Source organism: Rhinolophus hipposideros (genome assembly GCF_964194185.1).
Source record: "Rhinolophus hipposideros genome assembly, chromosome: 9".
NCBI classification, from domain to species: domain Eukaryota; kingdom Metazoa; phylum Chordata; class Mammalia; order Chiroptera; family Rhinolophidae; genus Rhinolophus; species Rhinolophus hipposideros.
Genome location: NC_138055.1, coordinates 60,590,173 through 60,611,854, shown reverse-complemented (window position 1 = coordinate 60,611,854; position 21,682 = coordinate 60,590,173). Strand labels below are relative to the sequence as shown.

Genomic DNA, 21,682 nt, shown 5'->3' with positions numbered 1-21,682 from the left:
AATAGCACTTAAACTTATGTGATATCAACAATGCAAGTAACTCTACTGATGTGATAATAATATGAACAAATATGAACAAGTTCACACATGCACTGAAAAAGACAACTACAATACTATCTGGCCCACAATGATTCTAAGATGCCATCAATTATCAGATGAACACCAATTTGGGGACTACTAAACTGTGAAAAAACTATGCATCTTAGAAAGAATAAAATAAGGTGAGTTACAGTGAAATGTTATATACATGTCAGTCACAGTTATCCAGGTCTATCAAGCTGAGATTAACTTAAGGTAGTAATCAAAATAATTTTTAAAAACTTCATTTTAATGTAACTCAAAGGAATCAAACATCTATCTCTCACCTCCGTCTCACTTTTTTTCTCCCACTTTATATGAGAATATAATGGCCAAAAAGGAAGTTTCTATGTCATCCAGAATAGATGGTCAATAAAAAAATGTTTTTAAATCTATTAATCTATTCTGTCTTTTGAAGCATAGTGTGAAAAACAAAAACATATCCGCCATATCCAGATCATAGTGCAGTAAGATAAAGATCATAAAAAAAATAAATTACTGATTTTTTTCCTTCTTTTAAAAGTGATAATTGTTCTAGGAAGCAGAAATGTATCTTGTTCTTCTGTCTGAGAGATAACTGCTCTCCTTTTACATACAGTATTTAATGATATGCTATTTAAGCTCAGGTTATACAAAAACCTTATGGATTTAGACTCTAGAGATTACATTGAAGAAAAGGCTATATAACAATATAAAAACACTTTTGTTTTATCATTCCAGGAAAAAAGGAAGAAAGGGTCAACTCAATCAAAATTTTCTACTTCAATTTCCGTTAAAATATAAAGACAGCTTTTGGGGTAAAAAAAGTAAAAGTTTATTTTCTACAAAGTCCCCTAATAAGCACACTTCCTTTAGTAGAAAACACTGTGTGTTTGTTAAATAGATTTTATTTCCAAATTTTTAACTGTGAGATCAAATGATGCACTTTCACACACCTGAAAGAGGTCCAGCAGGTCCCCATATCCTAGGGGTTTCCTTGCTCTGAGCAGATTCACTGCATAATTGCAGTTTTTATCCTGGAAAAAAAGAATTAAGCTAGGATACCCCACTGTGAATCACATTAATAGGGGTTAATAAAAGTTTTATTATGATAAATTTTAATGGTCATTAAATAACAAATTATAATTCTTGTGAAAAAAATAAAATGCGACATAGATACAATTGTTATCCTCAAATCCCTTAATATCTACATATGGGAAAAACTGATGCTCCTAACAATATTTTCAAAAATTTAAATGGTTCAAAAGATCTGAAAATGTTTTTAAATAATTCAAGAACTGAAGGATAAAAGTATGAGTAGTTTCATATTAAAAGAAGATTAGGAAAAGGAAGGATTATTCAACAAATGATTAGTAATTTTACAAAAGAAAATAAAATCTAGGTCCTCACATCATCCCATATTTTATTAAGAAAAAAAATTAAACCATAGAAAAACTATCAGAAGATGAAAAATGGCTTTCAATTATGTGGAAGGATAAGCACTTCCTAAGGGGAGTGCAAAAAACCAGAAAATTTAGATTATGTAAAAATACAAAGCATCAAGATAAAAAAATTAAATGGTAAATGGCTGTAGAAAATATGATATACATACGAGGGGAAGTTTTTGCTACATAAACAGCTCAAACAATTTGATAAGGAAGACACAAAAAATCAAAGAAATAAATGTAAAGTAAAAAATATATTCAGAGAGAAATGTTCAACATTAAAAAGATATGCCAATGAAAATGAGAAGTAATTTGCCTGTTGGGTGCCTTCCCTACGTTCCCATAACAAGCTTGTCTATACTTCCATGTTGGCATTTACCATATAATATTAAAATTCTCTGTTTAGGGTCTGTCTCATCTATTATCAGGCTGACAGGAACTAATCATGACACGTAAAATTGAAGAGAGGTAGAAAAGCATACTAGAGGCAGCACTAAGAGACTTACGTGCACTTGTGGAGTGACTCATGTAGCAGCCTACATTCAATGAGGGTATACTACTTCACACGCAATGTACTAACTACTAGTAACATAAGAAAGAATAAGATATTGATCCTGTTGTCAGGAACGGAAAATTTCTGGCAAAGGACTTCAAAAAGCAGGTAAGCTAAACAGCATGAATGGCACATACTGGTCAAGTATATTTCTTGTATTTCTATACAGATTGTAGGTGAATTACATTAACCATCTTTGTATCTCTCCTGCTGAGTCCTACATTATTATTTCTTTACTATTTCTTTACTATTTCTTTATATGTTGTACAATATATTCTATAGATATATTCTATAGATGTTTATAAAATATCACAAGTATGTGTATTGATAAAATAGAATATACTAATTAAAATCAGCAGATAAAAATTCCAAAGTATATACTCAAATTACTTAAATTGGAAACCTTTTAGTACTAAGACCATGTAGAAATGAAAACGGTGAGGGAAAATGTGTGATATGAGAAGAACCTAAATAATAGAAGAACCTACATAATGATTATTTCTGTAAAAATTCTGTATGTATACTGGCAGTAGCTGAAAGCAGCCATAAGTAGATGTAATCATTATGGCTTTGAGTATGGGGTAAATATACAATTTTAAAAGATATCACAACTTTATTGATTTCCTTGTTTCAAATATTTATTCAAAAAAGCAGAATCTCTGTTTATGTAATTTTCGTATGACACAAGCCTTCTCAGTCAATTTCAAGTATGTTGTAAGCTTGGATAATAAAAACAGTTTGTAATGTATGGTAGTCAAATGTAAGATTAAGGCATTTGGCCTTAAATGAAAAACTTATGTTGCTATCTCTCATTCACAGAGTTTTATCTTTAACGAAAAAGGAAATTTTGAGATAATGATCTGTATATTTGAATCAATGCTGACATTACCTGGCATAGCATTCCCACTTATGTCAGCATTCATGACAGCAGTGAAAACAAAGAAAAATAAACATTAAAGGAGGATGCTTAAAAGAAGGAGAGATGTAAAGCAAAGATTTATTTTGCAATGTAAATAAACTTCCCTTGGGAAATAAGTCTAGGAAAACTAAAGTTGGCTAGAAATTTATGCTGAGTATCATTGATCAGACTGATCCTAATTAAGGTTCTGGTTTTCATGGCAACCCTTTATCTTTTCTGAATATGCCGGATATTTGAGGATTAAGTATCTCATCTCATGTGAGACTCCTCAATAGTATGATGTATTAACATCCATTACAGCACAAAAACAGTAACCTACAGTCTCTAGCACTATAGAGAAGTAAACACTTCTCAGAATATTAAAACAAAAACGTCAACCAAATTTTTTTCTCAGTATTAACTGTACTCTGAATTGCACTCTGAATTAAGTAGTTTAAAAACTACATACTGACAAATTTAAACTCTGTTTGTTGTTAAGAGCCTTTGATTTTCAAGAGGACAGTGGTCTAAAATCTATAAATTTTGATGTATCAATAGCTATAAATACTTAGTAAAAAATACCAGGAAAAAGTTTAAATGCATAGTATAGCTCCTCAAGTACATGGCTTTGTGTACTATGGATAAAGACTGTGCATAAAGACTTATTCTACCTTGATCTGAATAAAGCTTATTGAATGAAAATGAAATTAACAGCTCACCCGTATGTTAAACTCTTACTGAGACAAAATTTTTCTTACTCATCCTTAAGATTAACTAATTAGACATTTTACTTGTTATACAACTCTGAACAGTGATCCTCTGAAGAAATCAGTCTTTTAGAAATATCTTCCATCAACTCCAGACTCAATGAAAATTACTATGATTGGAGAATCATTAAGGACTTACCATGATGTTGGCAATTATAGTACCAAAAGTAAATACTTGTAATGATATTCTAATATGATTGGCTGATGATGTCTCCAACTTAAAAATATCCAGGTCATAATTTATCTTTAAACATTCATTTCCTTATAGTAACTAATTCACCCAAAGTGCATCTCCCAAAACCCACGCATCGGCCCTAGCAATCCAGTCCTACATAACTACATCTTTACCGGTAACGTCACTTTCGCTATAGCCCTTCTCAACGTTCACACAAAGCATTATTCAGTGAAGTGAATAACATTATAAAACTATTTGGTGTTTTGACAGAATATTCAAAATCAGAGAAGCTGTGAGAAACAGATGTAACTCAGGAGAGCTAACCCTAAGGGCAAATTTTCAGCAAAGCCAGTAAGCATAAGTGAAACTCACTCTCCTCTCCCACCCTTAAACTGCTCCCCAAAGTCTTCATTTTATTTTGTAAACAACACTCTGAAATTCCACCAGTTAAGGTTTATTGGTATCCTTTTTTAAAAATATAAGAGATTTATGAGAGTTAGAGAGATTCTTTACTAGTGTTTGGACTTTACATAAATTAATTTAATAGGACTGCTTTTGTCCTACAACTAGCTGAGACCAACAGCACTATTGGAACTGGAAATGCAGATTGAAGGATTGGTGAAGTAAACAATGGTTAGGTATAAACACTGGGGAGGGAGCAGCTGGTATGGAAGCCTCTCACTACCACAGCAGCACACTGCAGGAGGAAGAACATGGGCTCTAAACAGCCCTGGATTTGAATCTGGTTCTACCACTTATCATGTAACCCTAGGCAAGTAACTTCATCTCTCTGCATCTCAACTTGCTCTACTATAAAATAAGAAGAATAGTTCCCCATAAGGTTGTCTTATATAAAACAGAGTGGCATAAATGCCTGACATGTAACAAATTCTCAAAAAATGCCAATTTCCTTCTTTTCCATGTTCATTTTTGAGGCAAGAACACAAAGGCACCAAAGAAAAAGAAGTATACTGATTATCAAAATGGTGCCAAAGAGAAACTTGAAAATTCGCCCTTGGAAACCAGGTTCAATCAAGAGACTGTAAGAAAACACTTGTTTTCTTTTCTACACCCCACTCCCATTCTTTCTTCATGACCATATTGTGTTAGCCCCAGGACTCAAAACTCATACAGTACCACCAAATTTATAAAACTACATTATAACTTGTCTGTATTAATTAAAGATAAAATAGATCTTAGAAGGTGAACTAAGAACCATTCTTCCATTCAATTCAGCACAACAAATATTAACTGAATGCCTTTTATGGGTAAAGTGTGTCTTAGATGATTGAAAACAGGTGGAAGAGAATGCAAAGATGAGTAAGAAAAATCCTTGCCTTTCAGGAGTTAAGGAGTTTTATGCTTTTTTGATTTCAGAGAATTTTATAGCATTCATCTCTGGAAACCCAGTTCGTTCATAAGTTAGGGACTTTATGCTACAGAAAATTACGTTAGTTTTTGTTGTTGCTTTCGTTTTAAAGATTCAACTTCTACTATTAGTCAAATTTTCATTAATTGTTGAATTTTTAATGCAAAAAATTACCTGCCAAAATTTCGGTGTTTCGTGCAGCTATTGTTTTAACTTTTATTATTCCTGATTCAGCCGCCTGCAAGAATAAAAATAATTAGAATACAAAACTTACTATCAACATGAATTATTTAGGGTAAAGAAATCATATATGATAGATAAAATCTCAAGCAGAGTCAGTCACTGTTATCTTTTTTTATTTTCAAAACTTCAATCCTAAAGCCTAGTCAGGACATATACAACAAATGTAATATTATTAATTTAATTATTCACATGCAAGCTCTGCAGTAGAGCATGTTGCCTTTCTCTGCCTTAAGGTGCATCTGAAATACCCCAATCCCTCATAAATTTAAATGTTCAGAAAGTGAAAAATAAACAAAAACAAAGTCTAATGAAAAAAAAATTAGGTTTCTCTTCCCCATTTCACACCTGCCTTCCCACCATAAAAAAATTGTAAAACACTGCAAAATCATGTAAAACTATTTTGGATTAGAAGAGAAAGAATAATCAAGCACTTGTTACTACTTTTAGGCTACATTATTTAAACACTACTCAGTTTTCATAAGATGTCTAAAATACTTCATCATAAGTATGTTTAGCTGGCAGTACTTGGAAGCCACACAGCATTTTATACAGTGCCACAAAAATGCTATTTTAATATGGTAGCCGCTGACTACCTGTGGCTATTAAGCACTTTATATGTGACCAGTCTGAATTGAGTTGTACTCTAAGTTTAAAATACACACTAGATTTTGAAGACTTAGCATGAAAAAAATGCAAATTATCCCTTAAGTATTTATATTGAATACTGAAGTGATAATATTTTGAACATACCAGGTTAAATAATATACATTATTCAAATTAAATGTCTGTTTCTTTTTACTTTTTAAATGCAATTTAAAATTACACTTATGAATTACATGTGTGGCCCACATTATATTTCTATTAGACAATGTTACCATATAATACTGAAAAATAACTTCAAACATATAAACTCAGAATATTTTAACTATTGATAAATGTACCTATTTGATATTTATACTGGTCTCCACACCTCCAAAAGTAATACCTAAATACTTGTAAGTAATATGTCCAAGTTTCCCTATTAATTTGCATGCTACTTGCTCATTTATTTTGTTATCTCTTATTGTTTGCTAAGGGACAAGCGGTACCAGGCTCTAAATGTTTAACAGTAATTGTGGAAAAACACCAGTGTCCTTATGGGTGCTTAGTTTGAGGGCCAGTGAATTAATACATAAAATAAATACCACACTGTTAGCTATGCTATGCGTAGTACACCTCTGTCACTTTGTTAGCGTCCAACTCTGTGAAGCCCTTGCTTGTGTTTGGAGAATTCCCAACTTCATGAGTTCCGATGCAAGACAGAGCCAATCTTCCACCACTAAAAACTGAAAATGCCAGAGACACGCTTGCTTTCCCACATGCCCTGGAAGCCTACGCTTATCCAAATACATACCTACCAGAGATTTTGAATATGGAGGCCAGTGGCACAGAAAAGCAAAGACAAGAGAGAATTCTTTGTGACAACAGGCACAGTGAAGGCACCTTGTCGTTTCCCAGGGCAGTGATAGCAGCAGAACCAGTGGTGGCATAAAGTGACCAGGGACACCAGCAGGGCGCCCAGTTACTGTTCAGCAGACAGTAGTCCTGTCTCACCGGCATGACCTATGCTGTGGGTCTGCTTAGCCTCCCTTTGTTCCTGTATTTTTCGTCAGGCATTCTGTGAGCCACTCAACAGTCTACCAGTAAATGTCATTTCTGCTTAAATCAGCCAGAGTAAGCTTTCATAGCTCACAGCTAAGAAGCCTAATGGATACACTAGGACTTAACTAACTTTAAGAAATACAAATGTCCCAAATTAAACAAACATGGCTACTAGCATAAAACTATAGTAAAAATGAAGGGACTATTTAAAATAAATAGGAATAAAATAAAGGGTCTACTTCAGGAAAAGACTATGGATTTTCTGATTATTTGGGACAGTGCATATAAGAAACACCAGAAGCTTAAAAAAAAATCCTGATGCCCAGGTTGCAACCCATTCCAATTAAATCAGAATGGCTGCCAATGGGAGCCAGCCTTCAGTATTTTTAAAAATGTTCAGGTGATTCCAAAATGCAGCAATATTAGGACGTTATTGCAATAACATAAGCAAGAGAGGATGGTAGATAGGCCCCAGGTGACAGTGGTTGAGATAAGCAGTGGTCAGATTCTGGATATACTTTGAAGATGTACAAACCACAGCAAATTTACTATTGTACAAATTAAAGAACACTGAAATTATTATGTATACTTTGTTCTACTCACACAATCCATCTCAAACTCTTTTGGGTAAATTTCTTACTGGGCCAGTTGAAATTCATCTGTGGTCACTGAGATTTCTGCCACCAACATTTTCAAATATTAAACCTCTCCCCCTCCTCAGTATTGCCCTATGTACCGTGCATATGCTCAAATTCAATATTTCATTCTGCTTCAGTCGACAGAGATTGATCAAACTGAATCATCATAAATACCAATGTAATTGGACTTGACTTTCTGAATTCCAGTCAGTATGAACTTTCCAAATCCTAACAATTTCCAAAATCAGTCCTATAGCATGCCAGATGTCAGTAAAGGATGTCAAATTTGCCAGACACTATTTTATTTCCATACTTGTTATTTCCTAAGATAAATAAGAGTGGACTCATGTATGTGTCGTAAATAAGCATAAATAAGTATAAATAAATGACATTGTAAATAAGTATAAAATATATTTAACTAATATTTTTACACATACACACAATAAGGAAAGGGATAAAAAGGAGTGTTGCTGTGTTTTTAGATGTTTCAAAGTAGTAAATGTTTTAAAAGATATATAACTGGTATTTTCATTCCTAAACTCAAGAAATCATCAAAGGACCACTCGTTGCCTTAGATGTAATTAGATCTATCACATAACTCCTCATTTTTTAAATCTAAGTTTTGACTGTCAAACTTTGAAACTGTCATGTCTTGTTCTCCTCACAGGCACCTTGTGTTGCTGGAAAGTCTCCCTATCGATGTTTATTGATACACCTGTATATTAGGGTCCACTGAACCACATCTTCAGGCCTAGCCTACATCTTCAAGATCACCCTGTATAAATGAAGTATTTAGACTAGCTCCTCCTTCTGTTTGTCAAGGATTGTCTGTGGGAAGAAGGGTCTTTAATTTCTTACTTTAAAAGTATCCCCTACTTTGATCAGATACCTTGTATATCCATAAGGGAACTACACAATCGCAAACATTGTTATTTTTTCCTGAATTGGCCCCCATGCGGAAAAAAAAAAGTATCAGATTTGCGGACTTGGATAGAAATGATACAGGTTAAGGTCAGTAGTCTAATAGGTATCTCTATTACTGAGGGCAATCTGTGAGTTGGGAAAGGAAGCTAAAAGTCTTAAATACACTGCAGTATTTAATACTTGCTGCTCTTATCATTTATCTCTCTCAAGGATTATTTTTTCTCTTTCCCAATATACTTTGCTTCCCAAATAGACACACCCACCAGGAATTTTGAATATTGAGGCTAGTGGCACAGAAAAGCAAAGACAGGAGAGAATGTGGACTCCTCTTCCAAGACCATCTAGAATATCCCTGGCCTCAATTCTCACTCAATAAAATCTTCCTGGGCAATCTCATAATTCCATGGTTTCAATTACTTTTCTAAATGCCGAAGACTCCTAAATTATATTCCTTTCCCTTACCTGTTGCCTAACCTATAGGACTTTTTAACCTAGATGTTTAAAAGACAACCTTATATTCAAGACTTTCAAATCAGATGTTGTCATCTCACACACATACACACCCCAACTCTCACCTGAGCCCCAGAAGAAACTGTTTCCCGTCCCATAATCTCCATTTTTAGTATTCATCCAGTCACTGGCCAGACTTCTGGGGGTTCTCCCTCACCCCACAAATCTAATAAGCCACACAGGCTATGTAGTGAACATATCTTGTATTCTTTTTCTTCTCAAATCCCACTTCTACAGATTCAAACTTCTCATTATCCATCTAAACTAAGCAATTTCTCTGCTTACAATCGTGTCCTCTATGCATCCATCGTCTCAACTCTTCAATGGTTCCCCAGCACCCACCCCTACCAGTGCTTCTCAAAGCTGAGTAGTGTAAGGATATCTTTTAAGAAGAAAAAAATCTCATGGACCTACCCAATCACTGACAAATTTAAGTGTGTATAAATAAAATTAAAATTAACTATTTTTATAGCTCTTAAATTATAAAGCCAACAAATTCACAAATTAAATATAAACCCACATTAACACTAATTAAATGTGAAAAATAAAGCTTTGCTGAACTGAAACCATTGCTAACAACATGAGATAGCTGTAGGCTTATGGTGCGGTTCTTCTGACGTGACACTCTTATATATAGTTCCATAAACAGTGACAAAAACCATTTCCTCCATCACTTTTTTCTGTGGCAACTATCAAAAAGCTCTCTATGGTTTGTATCTGTAACATTTTATCCCATTTACCTCATTACAAATCTGTTTCTCCATTCTACCTGGAAGTCCCACGAGGGTAAGAAACATATTTCACTCATCTCGCCATATTACTAATGCCTATCAGTGTGTAGCATACAGTAGCCACATAGTAAATATTTCTAAACAAACAAATGGAAAGTTATAAATAGAAGGAGAGACTTTGCTGCCCACTAAATGAAAAATCCAGAGGAAATCTGATCAAGAGATTTACAACAACATCAGGGCTGCAGTTTCAATTTCTGCCATTCTCTTGGTTCTCTCCTGTTCCATGGGTAGGTTTACCCTCAGGCTGCTTCCAATCTTGGCAATGAAGATAGTTGCAGCCATTCTATACCTCACAATTTTATATGACATGATCTGGACAGAGAGAAAGGGTCTCTTTCAGTAGTAGTTCTTGAGAGAGGAAGAAGAAACATTCCTTTCTCAGGAGTGGTCACTGGCACTATGTGACTTGGGCAGAAATGAAGGTGAGAGTAGTGAGGGATTAAACACTGGAGCAAGGAATGAGATGAATGCATCTAAATCCAAAGAAACGTTAATGAAGAAAGAGTGCAGGCTGCCACTGAAGGAAGCAAGAGGAAATGGATGCTAGGCAGGGAATTAACAAATGTCTACTACTAGAACTATGTAAACAAATTTATTTTAAAAAATAATAAATGCTGCTTCCCTTCACCAAAGCTCCTATGTTCTGTTTTTAAAAACATATATTTTTCACAACATCTATGAGAGTAGAGCCTCAAAATTAAAACAAATTTACCAAATGACCAAATTAATTATTCATAGGACATAGCATGAAACAAGAGCTAAAGAAATCTAATATTCAAGTTAATGGCAACTTAGCAAAAGGTACGCATGTGACACCAGGGTAGTACGAAGCTGCCTGAAGACTGATGATTTTAGATGGCAGGTAAAATCAAAAGACCTAAAGTCAAGTCTACACTTGGGAATACTTAATAGATCTAGAACACTCTCTAGAGGGCAATATTATGCTCATAAAACAATTACTACATTGAAACCAATAACACTTTCTTCTGTAAAATGCAATTAATCTATAATCCCAAAGCTTTGAAAAATGTATATCTACATGGCATCCTATTCAAAACCTCCGGGAAAACAAACAAACAAACAAAAACCAAAAATAAAAAAAGGTCTAGCTTCTAGGAAACAATAAAATTTCTTATAACATATTAAATGAACAATTGAAAGCCAGTTAAATGTGGAAAGCGCTCTCTCTCTCTCTCTCTCTCTCTCTCTCTCTCTCTCTCTCTATATATATATATATATATATATATATATATATATATATATGTACATACATACATATATATAGTATGCCTATATATACACAGAATCCCTTTTTTAAAAATTTAATCTGACAAATACCTACTTAGCATCTCCCAGATATACAAATATTTTGTACTATACGGATAGCAGGATAAACAAGATGCAAAACTGACCTATAAGGAGCTAAAATAATTACAACAGAAGGTGAATATAAGAGTTATAAGGAAATAACATAAATAAGCTTAAATGAAAGTGAAGAAAGCAGAGGAAAACATACTAACTAGCTTGAAAATCTGGGGCAGGAGCTGTTTTTGCTCCAGAAACTAGCTAGCAGTAGTACATGGCACACAGTAGGTATTCAAAAATTATTTCATAAACAAATACAAGAGGGAATGAGGAAAGAAATTAGAAAATTGTCTGTGAAGTTGGTTCATTCATGCAACAAATGGATGAGCAACTACTTAAAGTGGGATTAAACAAAGGGTAAGATCTTAATTTTAAAAAGATGCCAGCAGGTGATTCCAGGCCAGCCAAAGGAACCTCAGAAGCCGCAGCATGGAAGAGAAAAGCAGTATAGCAAATTTGGAAAATAAATAGCAGGTAATGCAGTTTAGCTGAAGTATAAAAGCATATAAGGAAAAGCTGATGGTGATGAAGCTAGAAAAGAAGGTTGGGAAGATCAAGACGGTCTCAAATTCGATACCAAGGAGTTCTATAAGGAGAGTAGCACTGAGGGTTCTTCAGCTGTTTATGTGCATTAATCTGGTGATAACATACAGAATGGTTTGCCTTTTGTGGCCTTAATGCATATGAAAGGCCAGGCATACAACTGAAACCTGGAATTATAATAACAGCTGACAAAAGAGATAAAAGGAGAGGTATGTCAGAAATCACAGAGCTGGGAGAAATAGCTGACAATGAATAAAGAACTGAAAGAAGGTAGCCAAATATGATTAAGGTAAGCAACAGTGATAAATATCATTACCGGAGTGAATGAAATAGGATGAAAGGACAAGTTTTAAGGAAAATCAATACAAGAAGTCCCATCGGAAGTCTGTGCAAGATATCCTGGTAGATGCAGTAAAGAGCAGAATTAGTGAAAATGATTGAGGGGTCATCAGCATTTTGGTAAGGCAGAAGCAACAGGAGTGGATGACAGTGGTAAGAAATGAGCACGGAGAATGAAGAGATACACTTATATGTAAAGAAGAGGAGAAGGAATATTGAGAGGGGAGAAATAGGACAGAACAGTGTTTTATAAAAGTCAAAATGGGAGCACTCCAAGATGGAAAGATGAACAAATCGTACCAAATAGTGAAACAAGGCATACAAATAGTAACGATGATAAATACAAGTGAAGCAGGTTTTAAAGGCGTGTGCAATGTGATATAAGGGAAAGGAGAGGCATGAGAGATGGGTGCACATGGATTAACACCCCAGTTCTTTCACTTTCTAGCTTTACTTACTACCTCATCCCAAACCGCATTTTCCTCATCCGTAAAACTGAAATGGCATGTTGCAATAGACTCAATGGATGCAAAATTCCTAGCCTGGTGGAAAGACAATGTGTTCCTTAACCGTGAGTTAGCCTCATGGAGCTAAAGGCAGTTTCATTCATATCTGTATTTCCAGGTATGCTTCACACGAATAAATTTTTATTAAATTATAACAGCAATAGCAAAACCCAGTATTTTGTATATGGTTGAAAACAAACTATACTTATATAAAAGAAAAAAAAGAAAATAATTCCGTTTTTGAAGTATGTCTCCCTTTTTCTTTTAAGCCTGGAACAATGTCTTATTTCTTCTCTGTTACCAAAGCACAGTGCTAAGGAGATGATCAATACAGTCTTTTGGCTCAAATATGTGTTTATTGATCTTTGCTCTCTATTCATTTTCTACATGAAAGTAATGGTCAAAAACTTAGTAAAAAATAAACTTATGTTTTATACTTTAACAATAAATTTCAGTGGTGATGGTACTGACTTCCATAAACATATAAAACATGTTATAGACTAATCAAAAGCTTTTTAAAGAACTCTCATTGGAAAATGCTCCTAGAATACTACAATAAGCTGGTAAAATTTTCCCAGAAGTCCTAGTGGAAAAATTACTGCTCATATTACTCTTCAAGTTAACATCTAAAATATTTATCAGAAGAAAATAAATTTAATGACACTCTAAGAATCTAATGTACTTTTTCTGGAATAGTCAACAGAAGCTTAAAAAGAAAGAGCAGAGTCAAAAACAGGCTTCTTGCCTGTCTATACAAGTATGTAAAATTGTATGATGTAGGAAAGTAAGCCTTGACCAAAGTGATTAACTCCTCACCACACTTATCATATTGTTTCGGCTAGTGTTGGCAAGTCTTTTTGAATAAAATATGAAAACTAATTTATTTCAGTATATAAAACATGAATTTATTCTATTATTTTTATGAGAGAAAGAACATAATTGGTTGTAGCATGAGCAAACTTCTCTGACCAATGTCAATAAGGAAAAAAAACTATAGTACATTGTAAAATACTAAACCAAAACAGCTCCCAGTGTTGCATGTAAACATTATCCAGCCCTCACTCTTCACTGCCATAAGGAGCTGAAAACGAGATCTTCTCCCACCAGAAGAGCCAACTGACTTGGGCCTCAGTCCCCAAACAGCTGGTTAAAGAGAGAATCCTGTCCTGGTAAGTAGAAGGCATCTCTTCATCAAGGGTCCGTACCCACCCACCCCCAGCCAGCTAACACTGGACACTCAGGAACTCTACTCCAGGACCTTTGCTAATTTAGGCAAAAATCCCTGCCCACCAACTTGTATCAGGCCCGAATGGGCAAGAGGAACTTAAAGTACATAGCCTAGGAAGGCTACTTGCACTTTTTAATCATTTACACACTTACTGATTCCACTTCATTAAAAAAGAAAAAAAAAATCCACCCCAACCCTAATTTTGACCACCTCAACTCAAATGACCTTCATTCCCCTTGCTCTTCTACCACCCACTCCCTGGACGTCATCCTCCTCCAGTGCTGCGCTACTTAGCAATCTGAAATCCAATATTCCCGCTATTGTCCCAATCCCTGTCCTTCTAGCTCTGTCACTCCCCAACTCCATTGCTCTTTGACTAAATTGCTGCCGCTAGTCCCTTAACCCTTCCATCTTCCAATCAAAGCTCTGCTGGATTTCCTTCTTTGGGAATCCAACCTAGATCTCACAATCCATCGTCATCTCAACCACTTTTCCTGCCAAGACTCTTAAGTGTGCCAAGTCAATTTCTCCTCCATTTCTCCAAACTGATCCACTGCTCCTCTCAAACTTCCCACACATCACTTCTTTCATCACTAATTACTCACAGCAACAACCTTGCATCCTATTTTACCAAGGAAACAGAGGTTAGAGGTCTAACTGTCCACAACCTCCTCTCTTCTCTATGCCCCTCATTCAAATGTATCACATTCAAACCCATTTTTTTTCTTTTCCCTTCCTCTGGCAAAGAGAATGTGTCCCTTCTCAGATTGGAAGCCAATCAATGCCCATAATTATGCCCTCGAAACTCCAGCTTTCTCAGGGACCTTACTCTGGCAAGCATTCCCTTTCTCCCCCATATCCTTACTTAGTGTACCTAGCTGCCTCTTTCCCCTTAGTGCTGTTGTTTCCCAAAGTTCCTTCTTCAGCCCTGATACTCTCACTGTATACACTCTTCCTGGCTCATCTTATCCTCTCCTATGGCTTCTAATATCATGTATAAACTGATAATCCTAAATCTGAAATTCTAGACCTCCCTCTTAAATACCAAACCATCATTTTCAAATACCTACTGGATGTCACACACAAATCTTCAACTTAATATATATTCATGATTACTCATTTTTCCCAAAAACATTTCCTCCTCCTATCTTCCTTCTCTTAGTGATCTCCGTTTCCCAAGTCAGAAACCAGAGAGGCATCATAGATTTATCTCTCTACGTATACCAAAGGACACTATACCCTGATAATTTTAGCTGAAAAACCTCTTTTTAATCCATACTCTCTTTCACCCAAGTCTACCACAAGGCAAACAACTTCCTGTCTACCTCTACTGCGACCTCAATGCAGGCAATCATCACTTTTTAAAATCTGCCCTCTCTGCCTTCCTTAGTCTCAGTCCCCTCTAATTCTTCCCACCAATACTGTTATGGTAATGTTACTAATTATGAATTTGGTCATATGCGCCCTCTCTTAAAGTTTTAATGGCTTCCAATCACCTTCAGCATGAAATTTATTTCACATGGAATACAAACGCACGCTATTTCCTCTGCCTAGAAGGACCCACCACCACTACCTTCTTCTGTTGGCTACCTTCTACTCATCCTACAAACACTCATCTCAAGAATTACAAACTCTGACCACGCTTCCATGCTCAATTATATCCCCTCATCTGTTTCTATAGGGGTGCCTGCCAATAGGCAATGACCAAAAAGTTTTTATTCATTAAATACATAAAGTTTCAGAGGTTATTGCCTTTGAAGGCCATTAAATATCAATTACATAAAAGTGATTTTACAAAGCTTTAAAGTGGTTAAGACAAAATTTTTTATACAAATATTCCAGAACAAATTAGCTAGTACACTTGTGCTAAAAAAAAGTTATACTGCTGAAGCATGAAGATTTATATTTAAGGACTAAGAAAAATAAGCCAGGGGAAAGAGAAAGAAATGTATTGCTCTTATCATTTAATGACTCCCCTTATTATAAAATGACAGAATAAAATTATAGACACTTTAAAAACTATTTACTATACAAAGGATAGGTTTATAAATGGAAACAATTCATATGGAGAAAACTGTAGGAAATCCAAAGATAAGTAAATATCAATAAATAAGGCACTGTCCTTTATCAACACTCTTCTGTTTTTCTAATGGATTTCAAATCTTTAAAAAAATCCATTTTATCATTAATTTATAAATTACATATAGCCAAGCTCTGGGGCCAAAAATGTATAAATTACTAAACTTTTAAAACAAAGACTAAATACAGATTGTCTTAATTAATTCCACCTTTTTAAAAAACGTATTGGGAAGGAGCCATCTCTTTCAAAGGACATATGTAATTATCACTGTATTGAATTAAGTTATGAGTATTTTCAGGTAATAATGTGTGAAGAATACTAGGCGAGTGTTAATTAGCAAACCAGTATACAGACGGAAAAGCTTCTTATACTTAGAAAGGCTCTGCTTTAGAGTCTACCAAGCATCCCCACAAAAATATAAATAAAACTAAAAACTTATCAGTTCCTTAAAGAACAAAAGCCAAAATTTGGCATTACTATTAAATTACCAGGAAAAATTTAATTCAACCAAAATATTTCTTGAAAGTCAAGGCTCCCTCCTAAAATATCACTATTAGGCTAATTACTCCATTCTTGTTTTAAACTTGTGACATAGTCAAAGTCATTTTTTAATTCCTAAATTAAGGCCTTGCGCATATTAGAAGTGTCATTGGTTAAGGAGTAAAAGTTCTCACATTCAACAAATTCTTATGAGTATGAACTATATGTGAAATTATGTATCAGACATACACCAACAATTACTTTTGCAATTACCTCAAAGACTAGGAACAGTTACTAAATACCTCTTCAGGCAATACAATGTTCAAGCAAAAAAGTTAATGAGGCTTACTGAAAATTCCTAGATTAGAAACTTTGTAAGTTACCTCTTTGGAACTCTGAATGTTTTTCCAATAGAAATGGTGTAACAAATGGCAACTAAATTCCCAAGCCAGGAATCATAGTTTTTAGATTAATTAAAAGAAGTCAGTCCTATAAATTATTGTTAAAATTACAAAATAGAATTTGACATTTTCTAAATGAGAGCATTTCTCTTACAACAGCCTAATTCTTTAAAATTACTTGTTACGACTTTCAACAGAAGATGATATAAATAATGAAAAGCAATATCAAAACAAACTACTTAATACCTGAAATAAAACATATCATAATAGTCACTTTTCCAAGTGTGGCACATCTGGTTGGCATCATTGAGTAATACTTGCTTACTTTATTAAAAATAATAGACAGTGTTTGTCGAAGACTGCTGAGACCAACGCACTTGGTTAAGGTTCCTCGGAAGCCTAAAATCCAAACTAATTACAGAATCTTTATAATGATAAACGCAAAACATTTAAATAAGGATGAACATATTTCAAAACTCTTTGGTGAACTTTTGGGGAGATTAGTAAATGAAATTGTAGGTATACCAAACGACATTACATAGAAATAGAAATAATTGCTTTTTTAAAAAAATATCAGTGAAACATCTTATTTCAGAAATGAGAAAAGAAATTAAGCAGCGTTTTACAAAAGTTTGAGAAACAAAATGGCACCTTACGAGAAAGAGCCCATAGTGACCAAACCTTAAAAACTTCAATTCGGGAAACATGTGGAGCGTTCAATTTGTTTATATTATTAACTTGAATCTCTTTAATAATACCCTTTTTGCTCTGACGACATTCCCATTAAAATCGAATAAATCCACCCTTTCACCCTGTTTTACATCTGAAAGAAAACTGAAGCTCAATGAGGTTGAGGCATTCGTGTTGCTAGCACAAACGTCCCCCAACAAGTATTGCTCCTATCAAGGTCTAACGCGGTTACTGTGCGTCTTCAATGTATGTCGTAAGTGGGGCTCTGGATAACGTGTTAATACTTCATGGGATTGACAGAGTTACGCTGCACAACATGACCAGAAGGGAAGCTACTTGCAATTGAGTGATACATACTGCAAACGCGAGGTGCATTACAGCTCACCACAACGACGGAGATTAGCTTTTGGACGCCACAAAAACAAGTTTTCCAATTCTGGCTTGGCTAGTGTCGCGTTTGAAAAGGCCAGAAGAGGCTGAATCGGCTCACACTTGCGAACTGCGTTCCTAACTCCAGAGACCAGGAGCGTAGAGAAAATCAGCGCCGCTCAAACCTCTCCAAAGGAAACTATAAAAAGCGCTCGGGCACCCACCCACCAAGCCACTCGCCCGTTCGTCGAGGGGAAGGCCAAATGACAACTAGACAGGGCTGGCGGGCAGCTGTGGACTCCCGAGTGACATACACAGGACTAGACACGCTCTCCGTGCCCGGCCCCAACGTCACCCAAAGCTTACCTCCTTGACAGGTGGAAATTTCTTCTTGCATTCCAGGGACAAGGCCCGTAAGTCGCTCTGCATATTCTCCAGCAGCTTCTTCACAGCCTCGGGGCTGTTGGTGCCAGACATGATCCACCGAGCTCCAAGCCGATCTCTGAGCGGCGCAAACGAACTCGGGCACTGTCAGCTGCGTGGGGCGACAGGGCAGCCCCCTCCTGGAGCCTCTGGCCCTTCCGGAGCCCTCCTCTTGGGCTCCGCGGGGACCCAGCCAGGCCTGCGCTGCGAAGACGGAGCGTGCCCGAGCGCCCCCCGCAGCCTCCTCGCAACTCCCCCGGCTCCTCTCCGAGGCGCCCCCCACAGTCAGTCCGTCCCGCTAGGACCCGTCTGAGCTCCGGCCGAGGAGCTCACAGTGCGGGCAGGTCCCTCCCGCTACCGCGGGGCCCAGCCACACCGGTCGTCACCAGCCAACCTGGCTAGAAGCTTCAGCGCTGGCTCCCCAAACCCCCCAGATTCGCCGACGCCATTAGCCGAATCGCCCACAATTCCAAGCGCAGCCGTGACACGTCAGCTGCACTTCCGGGCACCAAGGCCACCGCCCCCGCCGCGACCAACCCGGGCAGGCGAGCCGCCGGGGGGCGTGGCCAAGGGCGTGGTCACGCCCAGAGCGGGCTCGGTTCCGGTCGCGGGCGCTTTCCCCAGCCCCACTCCAGGCGTCCGAATAGGCTTAACGCACCGTTTGCCTCGTCAATTTGGCTTCCTTTTCGGTGACAAATGTCTGAACGGAGCCCCAAGTACTCCTTGGCGTATCTCTTGGGGTATGTTTGTGTTAAATTTTATTTCGGTGTAAATAGTTGGTCTCCTTTTGGAGCAATCTTCATTTGCCGTATCCGTCTTCACGTCTTGACACTTGCAATCCCTGGGCTAGTGGCCCCAAATCAACGCATACCTCCTGCTATTTTTTTTTCCCCCTCTGAGCACCTAAATTGCAATTTCTCCATAGAGTTGTACTGGTGCACTTACTGCGGAGTAGTCACTGACTTTTCTAACCTATAAAATGAGAAATGAACCGCAAAGTCGAAGCCAAAATTCCTCGGTTCACCAATCCCCTTCAACGCCTATCTGCTTTTCCGCTACAATGAACGTTTCAGAAGCTTTGGGATTTATTTTTCTGTGTTCTTCCTTGCTGTATCTCGAATGCCTACAACAGGTCTTGGCAATAGTAGATGATCTAATTTCTGCCTTTCTGTGTTATTTTTATCTGATTTTTAAAATTAAATGTATTGGGTGACATTGGATAATAACATTGTTTCAAGTGTATAATTCTGTAATACATAATGTATATATTGCCATGTGTGTTCACCACCCAGAGTCAGTTCTCCTTCCATCACCATATATTTGATCCCCTTTACCCTCTTTTACCATCCTCCTTCCCCCCTTACCCTCTGGTACCCACCATACTTTTGTCTGTCTATGAGTTTTTGCTTGTTTGTGTGTCTTGTTCGTTTGTTGGTTTTAGCTTTGTATCCCACATATATGCGTGAAATCATATGGTTCTCAACGTTTTCTGTCTGACTCATTTCGCTTAGCATGATAATTTCAAGATCCATACATGATGTTGCAAATGGCAGTATTTCATCTTTTCTTATGCTTGAGTAAGATTCCATTGTATATATGTACCATATCCAATCATCTATTGAAGGACACTTTGGTTGTTGCCGTGTCTGGGCCACTGTGAAAAATGCTGCAGTGAACATAGGGGTACATATATCTTTATTGATAAATGTTTTCAGAGTTTTGGGTAGATATCCAGAAGAGAGATTGCTGGGTCATGTGGTAATTCTAGTCTTAATTTTATGAGGAACCTCCATAGTGTTTTCCATAGTGGCTGTACCAAATTAAATTCCCAGCAGCAGTGTATGAGGGTTTCTTTTTCTCCACAACCTGTCCAGCTTGCTATTACTTGTCTTGTTGGTAACAGCCATTCTAACAGGTGTGAGGTGGTATCTCATTGTGATTTTGATTTATATTTCCCTAATAGCTAATGAAGTTGAGCATTTTTTCAACTGAGCGGCCAAATAAATGTTGGCCATTTATTTGTCTTCATGGGAGAGGTGTCTGTTCAGGCCCCCTGCATGCATGGATGGATAGATAGATAGATAGATAGATAGATAGATAGATATTAGATAGATAGATAGACCTTTATATATTTTGTTAAGTTCTTATTTATTTTGGATATTAGCCCCTTATCAAAGGTGTTATTTGCAAATATCTTATTCCATTTGGTTGTTGCCTGTTTATTTTGTTAATGGTTTCTTTTGTTGTGTAGAAACTTTTTAGTTTGATATGTCATTCATTTATTTTTGCTTTTACTTCCCTTATCTTTGAGGTCAAATTCTTAAAATCCTCTCTAAGACCAACATCCATAAGTTTAGTACCTATGCTTTCTTCTATGCAATGTATTGTTTCAGGTCTTATGTTTAGGTCTTTGATCCATTTTGAGTTAATTTTGGTGTGTGGAGACAGATTAACAGTCTAGTTTTTTTGTATGTGGCTAAAAAGCCGAGTTGTGATTCCCAAATTAGGCTCCGATATAAAAGCCTTCATTAGGTCCAACGTGCCATATATATGTGAGGCAAAGGTAAACAGAAAATCATTTGAGCTCGAAGATCTAGCTCAGTATGTTTTTGCCCAAGACATTTTGCAAACTACTGAGTAGGAAGCAAAGAAAGGTAGAGGGAAAACCTGAACCAGGGTACAAGTAGGAGATTAAAAATGAACACCTTCAGACAACTGAGCTGATGACACCTTTTCAGGATGGAAGAATGAACTATGAGATTGTCTGTGGGCGGCAATGTTGGGCAGTAAAATAAGGATTTATACCATAGTACTTTGTAAACTAATTTTTTTTTCCTTCTGAGAAGGAACAAAGCAAGGATGGATGAAGGTGACAGATGAGGTAATAGGAGGATGCTCCCAGAACAGTAATTTGGATCATTTGTGTCTACTATACAACTTCTAGGAAACTTGACAGCTCCTATCGTGTAAGCTTTATGTATTAAAAGCTGTGGATTTAGCCAAAAAAAAATGCTTAGGTCAAATATGTGGCAGACATATTTCTTTAGGTCCCAGGGAGCTTTTAAAAATGACCTAATAATTGGCCCAATAATCCAGAATCAAGCTCCTGCCCAGTGCCTTTCCTTACTATGTGGCCAATTATTCTTTTGAAATTTAATTTTTTTTATTATTGATAACTTTGACACGATTGACTCAAAATCATCTTCCTTAGAGTCTTTTACATCTCTATTATATAGTTGAGGGA

The 21,682-nt window shown here is 36.4% G+C and overlaps 1 protein-coding gene across 1 annotated transcript in view; it reads right to left on the bottom strand.

The window, feature by feature from the left end:
- MON2 (MON2 homolog, regulator of endosome-to-Golgi trafficking) overlaps positions 1-18,935 on the bottom strand; it is a 101,951-nt gene extending 83,016 nt beyond the window's left edge. Inside the window, exons 1-2 of the mRNA XM_081058981.1 lie at positions 18,382-18,935; positions 5,439-5,502 (exon numbers count right to left, since the gene is read on the bottom strand). Of these exons, the coding sequence (XP_080915107.1) occupies positions 5,439-5,502; positions 18,382-18,492 (175 nt within the window). The 5' untranslated portion in view covers positions 18,493-18,935. The remainder of the gene's footprint in view (positions 1-5,438; positions 5,503-18,381) is intronic.
- Between the last annotated feature and the right edge of the window lie 2,747 nt (positions 18,936-21,682).